Below are 17,690 nucleotides of genomic sequence, written 5' to 3'. Positions count from 1 at the left end.
CCCAATTTTGTATAGTACCCAGCAACCCTGCATAGTTGAAAATTTTATATGAAAAAGAGAAAAATTGAATTTATTTTGCCTAGAATCACGAGAATCTGGACCACTGTGATGAATGCAACAACATACTCGTACTTACGATAGCTGGTTGATAAATAGTCGTCCTTATCGTATGATTTATTTCATGAAAACAGATAATGGTACGTTCGCGGTGGCAGCACTGAAACTCATATTATTCATTTTGCAATTGACGCTGGTCAGTATCATTAGTGCGTATGAGACGTATGTCCGTTATTTATTTAAACTCGTGTCAGGAAATATTGAATTTTTAAATTCAAGCACCTATCACTTCTAAATATTCATTTCTAGAATATTTTTCAATTTTTTTTTTCCATTTCAAATTATCGATTTGCTTTCTATTAATTGCAAGTGAGCTGAAAAAGTTGAAGTTTATTTTTCAACTTGTAGTTTTAGTTACCCAATCAGTGATACTAATTTTTCGTTGAGTGATTTCTGTGATCTCGTGGAATCGGTGAGTACAATTCCAGCACAATTTTGTTACATGATAATAGGTAATAGGCCTAATATTTATGTAGGTAATACCATTTTTGTATGATTTTAATTTTCAAACTCGTAAATAATTGCATGAGCACGTGCATAAATTAGGCAGAAAATTTCGTAGACTAGCCACTTGAGCATAAAAATATAAACGTGGAAGCATTACATAAGTACATACGTAATTTTGGATCTAAAAAAAAAAAAAGAGGTAAAATGGATGGTTTTAGTGATTTTATTCACTTATATTATCAATTCAACGTTTTTCCCCAAATAATTATTCAAATGCATAAAATGAAAACCATCGCGTATTTATTGCCAGATTTTTCCATGTCATGATTTATTTATTTTTCAAAACACCTAACAAGGGAACTACCCAAGGTGTTACACGCCGATCGAAAACATTTTTTCACAGGCGGATAGAGCATCAAAAAATATACTATGAGCCAAAATTTCAGCTGCTGAGGTTCACAGGGGGCGAAATTATGGGGGTTTGAATATCGAAAAATCACAAAAATACACAAAAATACACTGAAAAAAATATAAAAGTTGAAATCATTCGTCACCCTGTTCGCCTCAGCAGCTAATTTTTTGGCCACGATCTACCATCGATATATGACGCCTTATGGTGGACAAGTCGCCGCGATCTGCGTGTAACACCTTGGGGGTGAATTTTTCCCCACCACCCCCCCCCCTAATTTTGGGCGAAACTTTCGAAAGAAAATCTGGAGCATGTGATATATCGAATTGTATGTTTTTGGAGACGCTGAATACGAATATGACGTCAGATTTTTGATTGGACCCCATCCACGGCCCCCAGCACCTCCCCAAAGGGGGTAAAAGTTCAAAAAAGTGTTTTGTTAGTGCGACACATGAAATAGTATGTTTTTTGTGACGCTGAATACGAATATGACGTCAGATTTTTGATTGGACAAGTCGCTTCGATCCGTGTGTGTAACACATTGGGGATAAATTTTTCCCCATCCCCTAATTTTGGGCGAAACTTTTGAAAAAAAAACTGGGGCATGTGATATATCGAATTGTATGTTTTTGGCGACGCTGAACATGAATATGACGTCAGATTTTTGATTGGACCCCATCCACTGCCTCCAGCACCTCCCCAAAGGATTAAAAGTTCAAATAAATGTTTTGTTCGTGCAACACATGAAATAGTATGTTTTTTGTGACGCTGAATACGAATATGACGTCAGATTTTTGATTGGACAAGTCGCTGCGATCCGTGTGTAACACCTTGGGGATGAATTTTTCACTCATTGAAAAGAATAAAAAAATGAAAAATCAGAATAACTCTCCATCCTGTTTGCTTTGCAGCTATTTTTTTTTTTTTATCATGAACCATCGTCGATATAATGATGTCCAAGGGAACAAGTCGCCAAGATTCGCTTGTGACACCCGAGGGATAATTTTTTTACTCGTAAAAAATGATATCATCTTTAATAATTTTGGTTTGCACAAAAATTCATTATTCATGTTCAAAAGCAAAAAAAAAATTAATTACCTACATTTTCTGTCAAAAATTAACTCGTAAAAACAAAAATTGTGAAAATTTAAAAAAAAAAAAAACTTGAGCCCGAGATGCGATTTGATCTCCGCATCTTCTAATCAATAATCTCGCACCAGTGCCACAGGGCTAGCGCTGAAGTTTTCCCAGATGAGTTTTTTGACAGTATACACGTTGCTAAACAGCGTCGAAAACTACACGTACTATTTCATGTGTTGCACGAACAAAACATTTATTTGAACTTTTAATCCTTTGGGGAGGTGCTGGGGGCAGTGGATGGGGTCCAATCAAAAATCTGACGTCATATTCATGTTCAGCGTCGCCAAAAACATACAATTCGATATATCACATGCCCCAGATTTTTTTTTTTCAAAAGTTTCGCCCAAAACTAGGGGATGGGGAAAAATTTATCCCCAATGTGTTACACACACGGATCGAAGCGACTTGTCCAATCAAAAATCTGACGTCATATTCGTATTCAGCGTCACAAAAAACATACTATTTCATGTGTCGCACTAACAAAACACTTTTTTGAACTTTTACCCCCTTTGGGGAGGTGCTGGGGGCCGTGGATGGGGTCCAATCAAAAATCTGACGTCATATTCGTATTCAGCGTCTCCAAAAACATACAATTCGATATATCACATGCTCCAGATTTTCTTTCGAAAGTTTCGCCCAAAATTAGGGGGGGGGGTGGTGGGGAAAAATTCACCCCCAAGGTGTTACACGCAGATCGCGGCGACTTGTCCACCATAAGGCGTCATATATCGATGGTAGATCGTGGCCAAAAAATTAGCTGCTGAGGCGAACAGGGTGACGAATGATTTCAACTTTTATATTTTTTTCAGTGTATTTTTGTGTATTTTTGTGATTTTTCGATATTCAAACCCCCATAATTTCGCCCCCTGTGAACCTCAGCAGCTGAAATTTTGGCTCATAGTATATTTTTTGATGCTCTATCCGCCTGTGAAAAAATTTTTTCGATCGGCGTGTAACACCTTGGGTAGTTCCCTTGTAAGTATACCATACCTATTTATCTGAGGTTTAGCCTTGTGCTCTTATTTTTGATAATGAACTTGAAGCAAATTGTTCATCGTTTCCTTTCTAACTAACCTACGTATTAAATCTGGATTGCTTTTATAAAAATTTATCCGAACCTTGCGCAGAACCAGGTATACCTACTTGCAAAAAAAGTCTTTCGCCACGATAATATTATCCCCGGTGCGTTTTGTTCATCATGCACGCAATATGTACATACATACATAGGTAAGAATTGGATTTTTAGTTGTAGGCAAATAAGTATCTTACATTCAGTCAATTTTCTACAAAAAATAAATAAAAAAATATGAAGTAAGCAAGTAAAATTAGATTTCTTATCAAGAGATTTGGAATTAAGTGGGTACTTGCTCATTCAATACACATCTGGTATAATTAATATCCACGCGAGCCTCTTAACCTCTATCATAATATGTATACATACAATCAGCTGGTGATAATTAGTACGGGCTAATTTTATCTCATCAGTCGACGATTAACCATTTTCGATGAAAATGTTCCTGCTATACTTAAACCTATAGGTACCTTTTACCATCACATCATTAAAATTCCATCCTAATGATTCCCCATTTTGAATGCAAGATGTCAGCAAACGATATTGGTAACGATTTGGGTTTCAGAATAACCGTTATTCATCATGTTGGGCAGAAAATTAACCAAACAAGGATTAGATTTTTCAAAAAAAGTGCTATTGAAAAATGCTAACCGAAAATTGAGTGGGCCAGCTCCGTTGACATCGTTTACCGAAGAGGAAAATGCTATGCGAGATCAAGGTAAGATTTTTTCAGGTGTATCTATGGATAAACGTAATTAGTAGGTAGATAATGAACATGTATGAAATTCATTCATTCTCAATTTTTGCTATCAACAAATACCACACTTCATGAAACAACGAATAAGCATTGTATCAAAATTTGCTTTCATCAGTTATTTTCTACACAATATTATGTAATGAAGCATAATACTATAATGTCCGACAAACAAAAATCAATGTTCCATGAATTGAACACGTTGCATAATAATTTTTTCCAATATCTTACTACAGGAGACTCTCGATTATCCGATTTTCGAGTAACCGAGCAAGAAAATGCATCCAATTTTTTCAGTGTAACCGATACAAAACATTTTTCCTCAGATTTTAAACTTTTTTTACGTAATTGACAATGGAAAAATGATCGAGAAATCTAGGGAATTGTTTATTTTCACTAAGTACCTATAAGTATACCTACATCGATAATTCGACCCAAAAATTTTTAATCAGTCACAAATGATTTTTCTCAAAATTCTACATACAAGTAGAAAAAATGACTTGAAAATATTCAAAGTCTGATTGAGAAAAAAAGTAGTATACCTATTACCTACATAGGCAAAAAGCAGTAAAAGGGCAAGATTAACAGAATGAACAGGACTGTTAGAAACTCTGAAAACGTTTTGTAAAGTAGTTTTCGGTGAAGGATGCATTTTTTCTTCAAAAAATATGACAACTTGGTTAATCGAGAGTTCAAGTACTGTACTTCCAAAAAATATTTCTCGAACAAATTAATTAATACCTATACTTTACTTTATTACACTCATTATGTGCTTTATGAATGTTGAAATATATACTTAGATACTTATCAATATTAAAAACAATTATAGCAAATTCTTTTTTTTTTTTTTGAACAGTTGCAAAAATCTCCAAAGAGACCATCGCACCGTACATCAAACAGATGGAAAAAGAGAACAGGATAGTGGAACCAGTATTGGAATCACTGTTTGAAAATGGGGTAAGTTATTCTGGAAATCATTATTCGTCTCTAAATGTCGGTATGAATCTCCTCAGTGTCTTGTGCACATTTTTCTAAGGGGCGAAACGTTTCCACAATTTCAGTTTAATTTCCTTTAATTTGATACCACACTTGGACCCCTTCGGTCAATTGCACTTCTCAGGGGAAAGAAGTTCAAGTTTACTAGTTTTAGGTGGTGAGTGACTGCAGAATGAAAAAAAATAGATATTTCACCTGCATTTTTGCATGCTTTTGATTTGAGTCGATGAAAAAAAAATATTAAAAATGAGCCACATTGTTTTGCTCTAGTGACCCCCTTCCCTGAATTTGGAGTCGAATTTTCATTTGAACGCATATTTACCCTCATTTCCTCTCCCTCAAACTTTTTGCCAATGATTTGGAAATCAAAGTAGAGGAATAAGTTGGATGAAAAATACCAACACAAAAACTTTTGAGTTGGATTGATGGAAGTTATTGTAAAAGAGCTCCCCATACCACAACTTTTTTTTGCTCCAATGCCACTCCCACCATCGTCCCTATTCTTTAGTTTGCAGTTGAAATTCCCAATGAAGAAGTCAAATGACAAGCCGTCAGATAGTCACTGATTGCAAAAGAGTTTTTGCATTAGTTTTTGCATAACCTTATTTGTTGTTTTATTGCTCTATGCTTCCACATTTTTCTTTAAACATCTCTGAATTGTATTAATAAACGCTCCACACATTTTTATCCAGCATAAATAGATGAAAAATGAAATTGATTTTTCACTTCTTAGTAGAAAAATGGCCTGATTTAAGTAAATTCAGTAAGTAAGTACTTTCTTCTGTTTGGATTTAGAAAACAACGAGGATTTTTGATTACGTATTTTTTTCGATATTTTTATAATATTTCAGAAATAGAATATTTTCTCATGAATTTAAACGTTCAATTTTACTCAGATAAAAAGCATTTCGTTCAAGCACCTACCTACTTGCACATACAATATTAAAAATTGAATTAAAACGTTGAAATGAACCATTAGGTATTTCTATGAAAACGTCAATTAAAAACCTACATTTCAGCTGTTTTCTTAATAATTCGTTCATTTCCTAAATTTTGATCTGAGAATCTATTTTCGTACCGCATTCATTTGACAAAATTTTATTTTCAAGACGTCGTAAACAGATCACACTCTTATTATATGTACCTATGTATCACAATGTAAACAAATGCGATTACTTTCACGTTTCAGCTAATGGGAATCGAAGTTCCTGCGGAATACGGTGGGTGCGAAACTTCATTCACTAATTCAATCATAGCCATCGAAGAGGTATCAAAGGTAGACGCCGCAGTCGCTGCTCTAGTCGATATTCATGGCACTTTATCAGCTAGGTTTATAAGACGTTTCGGAAATGAAGAACAGAAGAAAGAATATTTACCGAAATTAGCTTCATCGTGGGTAAAATGATCATTCTCATATTATACTTACCTATTATTAGCAATAATAAATTTTCATTCCCATTACGAGGTACTCGTATTAAATTGTTGAAAATCGGAACCTACTTACGTGGTTGATTAAACTCACCTATACGTGATCGATAAGACATAATTTGTAATATGAATAAATAGGCGATAAGTGGCTAATTTTCATTAACGTCAATGAATTTTTATCATTATCAGATACGAGTAATTAAAATTATTACATAACAGATAATTCTCAGTTTTCACATAAACACGTGTACCTATTTATTAGAAACTAGTTTTTTTATTCCCTTTTTCTTCTTTCTTTGAATTGATGCCAATTTTATTATCACAGTGTCCTATTTAAATTCACCTACTTTGTTATAGGCTGGAAGTTACTGTTTATCAGAGCCAAGCTCAGGGTCAGATGCTTTTGCGTTGAAAACCACTGCTAAAAAGGTCGGCGATAAGTATGTCATAAATGGAACAAAAATGTGGATATCGAATTCCGATATCGCTCAAGTATTCATCGTGATGGCAAACGCAGATCCCGAAAAGGTTTGTAAATTGTCCACTGAAATTATAATTTAATTATTTATTACGCCCTCTCGATATCTACACGTTGTGACGGATTGTTTATCAAGAAAATATCACCAAAAAAAAAAAAAAGAGTAACATTGAGATAGTAATGATGAAATGTATGTATTATTATCACAGCTTCCTACAAAATGTAATGTAATGTGGTAAACAGCTCTCTGTAATTAGGTAATGAAAGCGTTTCCTGGATGAAAGGAACTGGCGATAATTACCAAAAAAATAACATCAAAATAGTTCCAACTTCCAAAACTACGATATTCATTTTTTTTTTTTTTTTTTTTAGGGTTACAAAGGTATTACAGCTTTCATCGTCAGGAGAGACAATCCTGGATTCTCGGTGGCAAAAAAAGAAGACAAACTTGGTATCAAAGCATCGGGTACTTGTGTACTTCATTTCGATAACTGTGAGGTAAATAAATAATTAATTATTCGATTCATTGTGAATAAATTCCTCTAGCTGTTATCATTTTCTTACGTAAAATCCATTAAGTCATGGGACTTGCCTCCTCATTTTATCATTCACCTATCAACTTTTTTTTTGAAATGGCCAATGCCATAAATTTGCAACGAGAAATTTTTCCATCTTACCCACATCTATGATGTAATCTCTGAAATTGCGATTCAAATGGTTGGATTTTGATAACGACGATGTCCTTTTTCACGTATTGTATTTTCATCCTCTTTGTTACTTAATTTAAACGCTGTACTATATTTTTCTTATTCAACATTATAAGTTAACAAGCGATTAACCTTGGTACTAAATCATCGACTAACTTGAAGTATTTTGTTACTCGTAACTTACATATTACGTATAATATAGGTACTTTATTCTGTACTAACAATTTTTTTCACGATATATATTTCAGGTCAGCGAGAAAGACATAATAGGTGAAGTTGGCCAAGGATATAAATACGCTATTAACATTTTAAACGAAGGCAGAGTTGGTATAGGAGCTCAAATGATAGGTCTAGCGCAAGGCTCTCTCGATGCAACGATACCTTATTTATTCGAAAGGAAACAATTCAATCAATCATTATACTCATTTCAGGTTCGTCGAATAGAAGAAAATTTTCCATAATTATTTCTCAAGTTCAGCGATGAGTTTTTTAAGAAAGAGGATTGTTTTTTTTTTTAGGCTGTGCAACATCAAGTATCTCGTTTAGAAACAGAACTGGAAAGTGCCAAATTATTAGTGTATAACGCAGCCAGAATACTCGATGCTAAGTTACCATGTGTTAAAGAAGCTGCAATGGCTAAATATTACTCTTCAGGTTGGATATTACATACCTTATTTAACTAAATCATTAGAGATGTAGGCCACCTTACTTTGAAAAGTATGAAATTTTCCATCTTCCATCCCCTAAAGGGTGGGAAAATAATTCCATATTTTTTTCTTTTTTCCCAAATGCAAAAAAGTGGTTCCAATGGTATCCCTCTCCTCGAAAAAATCAAAAAAATTCAAAAAATAATCATTTATAGAAACTTACTTGATTCTGTGTCAGAATTTTTCAAAATAATCACATTTTTAAGAAAAAATTTTCCCCGATCCTTCAAGCCATATTGACCCAGACCCTTAAAAAATGAATCAACATGGTGGAAACTTTTTAAAAATTTATCATTTTCATGTGACATAAACATCAACATTTTTTCAAGAAAATCCCTTCATTGACCACCAAATGATGTTAGTTCTTTTGAATAAAGCCCCAAAATTTGGATAAAATATTGAAAAAATAAAAAAATTGATGTCTGTACAAATTTTTTGAAACTTTTCGAGGCTCTTAACTCAATTTAGTTTTGGTCAGGGTCAGATTTCGTGCTCTTAGAATGAGGGTTTAGTGCCATTTTGTTTTTGGTTGAATTGTGATAAAATACTCCAGTAAATGGGTTTAAAAGGTTTTGGGTTTACCTACAGACCTGAACATTTTTTATTTCTGGTCAGAATCTTCTGAACAATCATATTTTCAAGAAATGGTCTCCCAGATGATGTTGGTTCCTTTATGTAACCTAAAGTCCCTCAAAGTTGAAAAAAACAAAAACAATTAAAAATTGATATCTGCCAAAATGTTTAGTAAATGTTTTCTTTTGTAAGCAGAATTTTGTTTTAAACAACTGCCTTTTTAAAAAAATCCCTCTCTTGGTTCCCCAAATGATACTGATCTTCTTGTATCAAGTAAAGAATTCGAAAATTTCGAAAAAGATGATCAATTTCAAACAATAAGTAGGTAACTTTTTTTTTTTTGAATTTACAGAAGTTGCTGGTAAAATAGCATCGGAATGTATCGATCTTATGGGAGGAGTAGGTTTCACGACTGATTTTCCGCACGAAAAATACTACAGAGATGCAAAAATTGGAACCATTTATGAAGGTACTACAAACATGATGCTGCATACGATAGCCAAATGTATTAAAAAAGAATACGATCATTAGATATAATGAAAGCTCTTGTTTCAATTTAAGTTTTTAATCGTGAATTCCATTATCATTTTTATCAAGTACGTTGCTCATGTTCATCATAAATAGTGAAATCAATTCTCGTGTTAATTTTTTAAAAAAATAATCGACTATTTTGTAGTCACAATTCATATGATTTATTAATATATACCTCATTATCTTATTTTTAAAATACATACAACTCATGTTTTCTATTAGCATCATTTTTGTTCTTCTTTTTTCATCATCAATGATCTTTGATTGTACATAATGGTACTTCTGCAAATTCAATTCAATTCATAAATATTCAGGCAATTCTTTTATTTTTTTATTTTAAAAATTTTTCAAACCAGAAAAAATTTCAAAAAATGAGCCATTTTTCAAATTTTAACTTCTAAGTTCCAATTTCCAATTTCTTCAACGAAATGAAAACAAATCAATTTTTCATTGTGTTCAACTCTTCGACCATAATCTGTTGGTCGAAGGCTAAACTGCTAAATGAGTGAAGCTGAAAAAAAAATCAAAATTCAAAATCGACAATGCGAACAAATAGCCTACAGCAAAAAGCAAAAACTCTCTCGCAATCAGCAAATATCATGACAGCTTGTTCTGTTCTGTTTTTCCTCATTTTTCGCCTGCTTCACAAGCACAACGACTATATACCTATACGACAACAGCATGTTCTGCTGCCGTGGTCGTCGCGCTCTTACCCATTCATAATGTTCTTCACGTACTCCATTACCTGATATAGTGTAAAGTCTCCAAATTAGGTAATTTAATTCGTTTATTTTGCCGGTATGCTCGTACACGACACATTAGTACGTTGTGACTGGAATAAATCAGGTATTCGCGAAGGCTTTTTTGACGTCGACCGAAGCCGTAGCACAGCATCACGAAAGGACGAAGAGGTAAGAGGAGGTGGAGGAGAAAAAGAAAGGAATCATAATTGATGTACGTCTACGTACGTTACGTAGGTATATAATACCACGTATATTGTAGATGGAATGAATGAGAGAACGATTTCGGAGATGCCATCGATTTAAATTAGATTCGTGTACGTGGTTTTAATGCCTGGGTAGGATCACACGACGACAGAGAAAAACAATGGAATACGCGAGTAGAACGGAATCAAATTGTGGTAGAGTTTATTCGAGATTTTTTCGGCGGAGTTGATTTTGGAATTTAAAATGCGCCATTTCGCAAGTCTGATTGGAGTTTCGTCCTTGAAAAGGAATTAAATGTCAATCCTTACATACTAGGCGATCAGGGCCAGCCTATCACGAAAAGTCAAAATATTGAAAGGTAAGGCAATATTTTGTTATTTTCTTGAATTTTGGTCTTTTCAGTTTAATGCTCATTCAAATCACTAAGAACCCAAAGCATAATAAATTTTATACTCTTCATTTGGATATGAGAACATGAGACTGTGCATATTTCTGTCACTCTCACAAAGCACCTCTTATAATTTGTCAACTCTTATCGAGCTGAAATTTGGTTCACATGAGAAAAATGATTTCATGTTTTTCAGCTGTTACGCAAGAAATGTTGCCACAGTAAATTCAAAGATTTAAGAGATAGTTGTGACAATTTGTTTGAAGAAATAATGTCTTTTTGAATGTACATACAACAAGGAAGCCTGAAAATGATCCGTTGAACAAAGAAACCTCAATTCAAGGGACAATAGGATGGATCATGAGAAAAAATGTACGTGGATTTTGACTAAATTCAGTGAAAACTTTTACTTTGAATTGAATGTCACTCAGAAAAAATCGAAGTCTCAAAGGTGCCCCTGGGGATGAGATATGGGTCAAATTGTGGCAAAGTTTATTCGAGATTTTTTCGGCGGAGTTGATTTTGGAATTTAAAATGTGCTATTTCGCAAGTCTGATTGGAGTTTCATCCTTGAAAAGGAATAAGATTTCAATTCTTACATATTAGTAGACCAGTGACAACCGAATCTTAAAAGTCAAAATATTGAAAGGTAAGGCAATATTTTGTTATTTTTTTCGAATTTTGGTCTTTTCAGTTTAATGCTCCTTCAAATCAACTACCCAAAACCTAATAAATTGTATACCTACTCTTCTTAGTGTCACTCTCACAAAGGACCCTTCATAGTTTGTCAACTCCTATTGAGCTGAAATTTGGCTCATATGAAAGAAAACATTTCATATTTTTCAGCTGTTAAGTACGTAAGAAATGATGCCACAATAAATTCAAAGATTTAAGAGATAATTTTGAAAATTTGTTTGAAGAAATAATGTCTTTTTGAATGTACCTACATCAAGGAAGCCTGAAAATGATGAGTTGAACAAAGAAACCACAATTCATGGGACAATAGGATGGATCGTGAGAAAAAATGGCAGTGGATTTTGATTAAATTAAGTGGAAACCTTTACTTAGAATTGAATGTCACTCAGAAAAAATTGTAGCCCAGAACGTGTCCTTGGAAAAGAGATATGGGTCATCAAAGAGGAGACATTTTCGAAAAAAACCGTGCTCTTTCGCTCTCGCTCCTGCTCAGCATATTTTAGGGGAAATGGTCTTTCAATTCTCACATTTTAGTAGGACAACTCCAACCACTACACGAAATGATCATGAAAAAGTCAAAATAATAAAAGGTAAGGCAAGTACTTTGTCATTTTCTTGAATTTTGGTCTTTTCAGTGCAATGCTCCTTCAAATCATCAATGATCCAAAGCATAATAAATTTTTATACTTTTCATTTGGATATCAGAGCATGAGACTGCATATTTCTGTCACTCTCACAAAGGACCTCTCAGCTAATTTTTCTACTTTTATTGAGCTGAAATATTTTTCAGCAATAGGTAAGATTTCACTGATTATAATTCAAGTATTTGCATTATGAGTTATTTTTTCCACCTTCGCAAGGACCACCAATATTTGATAGTGATGCTAAAATTTGTACCAGACCAGAAGCTAACATCAAATGCCTGCAAGAGTAAGTATAAATGATTAATCAGTAAGTAATCAGTATGGTAGATGGAGAATTGGTGACCAAAATAGTTGAATATCTACTATTGCCCAAATTCTATGCTTACGCTAATATCTTAAAGAGAATGAACAAATTTCAAGTGTAATTTCCTAGTTGAAATAATTTCAAAGAAGCCACCAACAATAATCAAAAAATATTTATTGAAAAAATGCTATGAAAAAAATCCAAAGTCGCCACAAAAGGCAAAAAATTTCTGAGAATGGTGACGTCCTTCATTAAAGACATGCTAGATTATTTCATCATCAAACAAAACTGATAGAATAATACTTAAATAAGCTGGAAGAAATGAAACCACCAAAGCGCCTAATCTAATTAGGGGCAATTCTACCACTTCAGAAGTAAAAGGAAACACCTAAAAGACAAGCCATCAGCTATTCGCTGATTGCAAGAATGTTTTAGCATTTGCTTTTGCTTGATTGGTTGCTTTTAAATATTCACAGCTTTATGCTATTTAAATTTTCTATTTTCTATAACAGTAGTTTGATTGCAATTTGCGATTTTATTGCACCTTATTAAAAATAAAATTACTTAACGCATTTTGCAATTAGCAAATTGCAATAATTATTGGTTGCATCAATTCAATTTTGAAAATTAATTTTCACTTTTTCATAAAAAGGTGCATAATTTTTAATTTTTTATAAAATTAAACTCGAAAAAAATCATTAAAAAAAAAATTTTAAAGACAAACTTGAAAAAAATTTGCTGAAATGTATTTGAATTTCAGTCTTATGTTTGATAGGTAGGTATCTGTTTCAGTCTCAAAGCTTTGCAAATCTGTTCAGAGTAAATGATTTTAAGAAGCAGAAGATTTCAAAAGATTTTTACCTACAGGAAATTGAGAAAGCTTACAAATTTTATCGATTCTTGTTAGCTTCAAGTCATAGGAAAAGCAAATAGCATACAAGAATTTTGAGAGTAAGTAAGCAATTTTGAATAACTGATTCTGGGAGAACTGTTTCAATGATTTTCGTAGCGACATTTGCCTTCTCGAAACAGTGAAATTTAATACGTTCGCATTCACACAGTAAATAAAGTGTAGAATCGAAAAATAGACCAACGTTCGAACTAAGTCCCTACATTCTTGGAATTAATTTGAATTTGAATCAAAATTGAAGGTTTTTGGATACCCTCGTCATTTCTCCAAAAACAAAAATTTCATCCTACTTAAGACTTTCATTTTTTTTTACATTTTTTTATAGTGGGCTTGTATAATTGCCAGGATTTTTACGCCCAGTTTCGAGGGGTTAATCTAGATTTGGTTCGAAAGATTGATATCTTCGATGAATTTAAGAATGTTTTCCATCTGTTTGATATCGTCAGGAATTGTAGGGTCAAGGTCTGAAATGTTTAAGGGTTGGCGTTTTGTTTTGGGGGAGGGACAATGGAATAGAAAGTGTTGAGCGGAGATTATTTCAATTTGTCATAATGACTTTTTTTTTTGTTCACCTATTCAAATACTTTGAGTAAGTGAAGTTACTTAAAAGATCCAAACATTCTCTCATTTTTAGCAAACTTTTCAAAATTGGTAAATTTTTGTCTAAAAACGGTGTAACTTCTTCAATTTACGAATAGTAATAAAATATTTGCATCGTTAAATTGTCTTCAATAACCCATAGTGCTCAAATGAATAAACAAAAAATGTTATCTTGATAAATTGCCTTTTTTCAAAATTGAAGGCACGAACACAATTTGAAAATTCGAAATTCTCAAAATTTGGAGCCTCCCAAATTTTGAATCAAGTTTGACCCTTCAATTTTGAAGTAAGGGAATTAATCATAATGACATTTTTTGTTTGTCCACTCGAGTATTACCTATCGGATGGGCTATGATCATCATTTGAATGATTCAAACATTTTATGGTTTTTTCAAAATTGGTAAATTTTGAGTTTTGCGAAGCACGTGGCTCCTTTAATTCATAAGATAGTCAAACAGTCATAATGAAGTTTTTTGTTCGTCTTCTCGAGTATTATCCACAGTTGAATTTTGCAGATGATTTCCGGAGCACCCTGTGGAAACATTAATGTTGAATGAATTGCCTTACTTGGTTTGCTGTAAATAATACACGAGCCATATTACGGCGAACTGAGTATGCAAGTTTAGTAACGCCGTCAGATTATTGCCAAATCTATTCCATATTATTTCATCGGATAAAATAATATGTAGAGTCAACGAGTACCCGGATTGGATCCGGAAAAGAATCGGTTACCCGAACTGGGTACTGAAAATGATGAGAGATGAGATGAGATGATGATTTATTACGGGAAATATATAATTGAACGATAAAAAAGGTGGTTAGCACGATAACCATTTGAACGATAAAATATGGCTTAGTAACGGTAGTTTAGGTGGTAAGCACAGCATTTTTCAACCATTGAAAAAGGTTGTTAGCCCGATAATTTTCATTGATAAACACGATATTTTTCATTGACAAAAAAAAAAACGCTGGCACACAGTGGGACAGATTCATTTTTTAGAGTGTCGAAAATCATATTTCAGAAATGAATGCAAATTTGGACGTCAATCTTTTTGATACACAGGTATTTTGAGGCGCTGGATTCATTTTTGTCATTATTTTGGTTCGAACCTCAAATGGGGGCCCCAGGAGAAGGGTGCAAAGCGGTAAATATTTTGGAAGAGTCGAGTGGCGGGGTATCGATATGTACGTTTTTTGGGCTTCAGAATTCATTTTTGACGTTATTTTGGTTCGAAACGAAAATGGGGCCCCAGAAGGAGGGGTGCAAAGGCCATCGAATAGGTAAAAAAATAGGATTTTTCGTAATTTCATTAAAAATCGTTGATTTTTCTAAGTCCAATTAGAGGAAAATCGCGACATTTCGAGAAAAAATATTAGGCTCAGGTGAAAATTTACCGAATTTCAACTCTCCCTTCGCAGCAAAATCCATCCCATTGGGTAAAAATCATAAACGAGGTCGTCCGGCGTTATCTCGTAAAGCTTTATTGAAATAGGTACCTACTAGAACACTTCATTTTTTACTCACTCGAAAAAATCTTATACTTTTTGTCGTTCATTTATCCTTATTTATCGTGGACATCACTTATTTATCGTTTATTTATCCATATTTATCGTGGACATCACTTATTTATCGTTCATTTTGTCAAAAACTTCTCGTGGAAATTGTTTATTTTTTATTGTTCTTACTATCATATATATCGTGGATACCACCTAATTTATCGTTCATTTTTTAAGAAATCGTGCAATACATTTTTTTATTGTGAAATACACTTTTTTATCGTGCAATCCTCTTTTTCATCGTGAATACTTATTTATCGTGATAACCCACTATTGTTATCGTGCTAACCCCCTTTTTTAATGTAACAATAAATTGCACCCATTTATTACTTGGATCATTCCTTTTAGACTATACACAAGATACATACTTAGGTACCTATACTTTACATTAGGTCTTGAAAACACGACGTTGCCACATCAAATTTACACTTTTGGACGAAAAAAATTTATACTAAGTAATATAGCGATCCTAGCAATATTTATATAAACTACTAGGGTGCCCGTTAATTTCTGGCGGAATTTCAGTAAGTAGCCTTCTATATTTCAGGTTACAATTTCCCCATCTAGTTCAGTGGCAAACTGTAAGTAAGCAGAAAATTATGATAAAGCTTTGAAATTTGGTATGATGAACAAGGACTCCAAAAGAAAATTTTCAAGTCCGGGAGGCAATCGCCAAGTCCCACTGGAGGGGAATGGGAGTGATTTGGGGGGAAAATTCAACCCCCTATTTTTGGGCTAACGGGGCGATATTGGTGTCAATTCCACATGATTGAACCCCGATGAGTTCGAAAATATCATCACCTTTTAAAATCTGAGGAAGAGGCGTGCCTCCAATTTGAGATTTTCTGAGTGAAGTTTTTTACATTTTTCTCAAAAATACCCCAAAATTACAGTTTTCTAACCCTAGACGACACGCTGACCTTCCTCCGACATTTTTATGGTTCTTTTCGGATTCTACAGGTCAATTACAATAGAATCGACCATAAATACTTTCGCATACCTCTACCCTGGGTGTGCAGAGGGGTCTAAAGGGGTTAAAAATTGGCGATTTTTCGGCATTTTCTTGCAAAAATCGGGGTCATTGAACTGTGCACCGGATAAAAATAATAGCGGAAAAAGGTTCTAATGTCAATTTTCGAATACTACAAAGCAAGTACAATCGAATAAGACTCAAGAGACACTTTTTACACCCCTCCTGGAAGGTAGTAGAGGGGGTCAAATTTGACCCTTATCTTGCTCATGTTAAATCAATTTTAGAAATGTAATTAACGTAAGTGTACATTTTCTTACTATACCGAGATAAATGATGTTTATATATCAATGTTTTTGGCACTGCCGAGCACAAATTTGCCATAATTTTTTCGATTCCAAGGGGAGGGGGGGGTTTAGACCATATGGGCGATTGAGTTCATTTTTACACAAAATTGATATATATGTATATCGAAGTGTAGGTTTTCGAGGACGCTGATTTTAGAAATGCCATATATTTTTAATTTTGGTCGAAGCTAAGGGAACGGTACTGCATTCAAGGGGTGCAAGATGGAATTTCGCATTGCAATAATCCTTAAAATAAAAGTTGTATATTGTATAATAAGTAAGCAATTTTGAATAACTGATTCTGGCGCAACTGTTTCACTGATTTTCATTGTGACATTTGCCTTCTCGAAACAGCGAAATTTAACACGTTCACTTTCAAAAAGTAAAGAAAGTGTATGATGGAAAAATATACCAATACTCGACCTCAGCTTCTTTGATCTTTGTCTCTACATTCTTGGAATTAATTTGAATTTCAATCGAAATTGAAGGCTTTTGAGATACACTCGTCATTTTCTCCAAAAACAAAAATTTCATCTTAAGAACCTGATTCATCGGAAGAACAGTTTGTCATAATAACTTTTTTTGTTCGTCCACTCAAATACTTTGAGTCAGTGAAGTTACATTAATGATCCAAATATTTTCTCGTTTTGGCTAATTTTTGCTCAAAAAATAGTGTAACTAACTTCTTCAATTTACGGATAGTAAGAAAATGTTTGCATTATTAAATTGACTTCGATAACCCACAAAGCTCAAATGGACGAACAAAAAATGTTATCATGATAAATTGCCTTTCTTCAAAATTGAAGGCTCAAACACAATTTGAAAATTTGAAATCCTCAAAATTTGGAGCATCTCAAATTTTGAAATTTTGAATCAAGTTTGTCCCTTCAATTTTGAAGACGGGCAATTAATCATAATGACATTTTTTGTTCGTCCACTGGAGTACTATGGGCTATGATCATCATTTG

The 17,690-nt window shown here is 33.6% G+C and overlaps 2 protein-coding genes across 2 annotated transcripts in view; one reads left to right on the top strand and one right to left on the bottom strand.

The window, feature by feature from the left end:
* Positions 1 to 17,690, bottom strand: part of LOC135845811 (hemicentin-1-like) — a 972,708-nt gene that overhangs the window by 612,523 nt on the left and 342,495 nt on the right. The gene's annotated exons all lie outside the window — the stretch shown is intronic.
* On the top strand, positions 238 to 9,586 carry LOC135842752 (short/branched chain specific acyl-CoA dehydrogenase, mitochondrial). The gene is made up of 9 exons (XM_065360365.1): positions 238 to 529; positions 3,751 to 3,903; positions 4,796 to 4,896; positions 6,125 to 6,331; positions 6,721 to 6,891; positions 7,214 to 7,339; positions 7,797 to 7,979; positions 8,067 to 8,202; positions 9,181 to 9,586. The coding sequence occupies exons 2-9, from the start codon at positions 3,768 to 3,770 to the stop codon at positions 9,357 to 9,359; spliced, it is 1,239 nt and encodes a 412-aa protein (XP_065216437.1). The 5' UTR covers positions 238 to 529; positions 3,751 to 3,767; the 3' UTR covers positions 9,360 to 9,586.

This window comes from Planococcus citri, chromosome 4 (assembly GCF_950023065.1).
Source record: "Planococcus citri chromosome 4, ihPlaCitr1.1, whole genome shotgun sequence".
Taxonomy (NCBI): domain Eukaryota; kingdom Metazoa; phylum Arthropoda; class Insecta; order Hemiptera; family Pseudococcidae; genus Planococcus; species Planococcus citri.
This window is presented reverse-complemented; position numbering and strand designations above follow the sequence as displayed.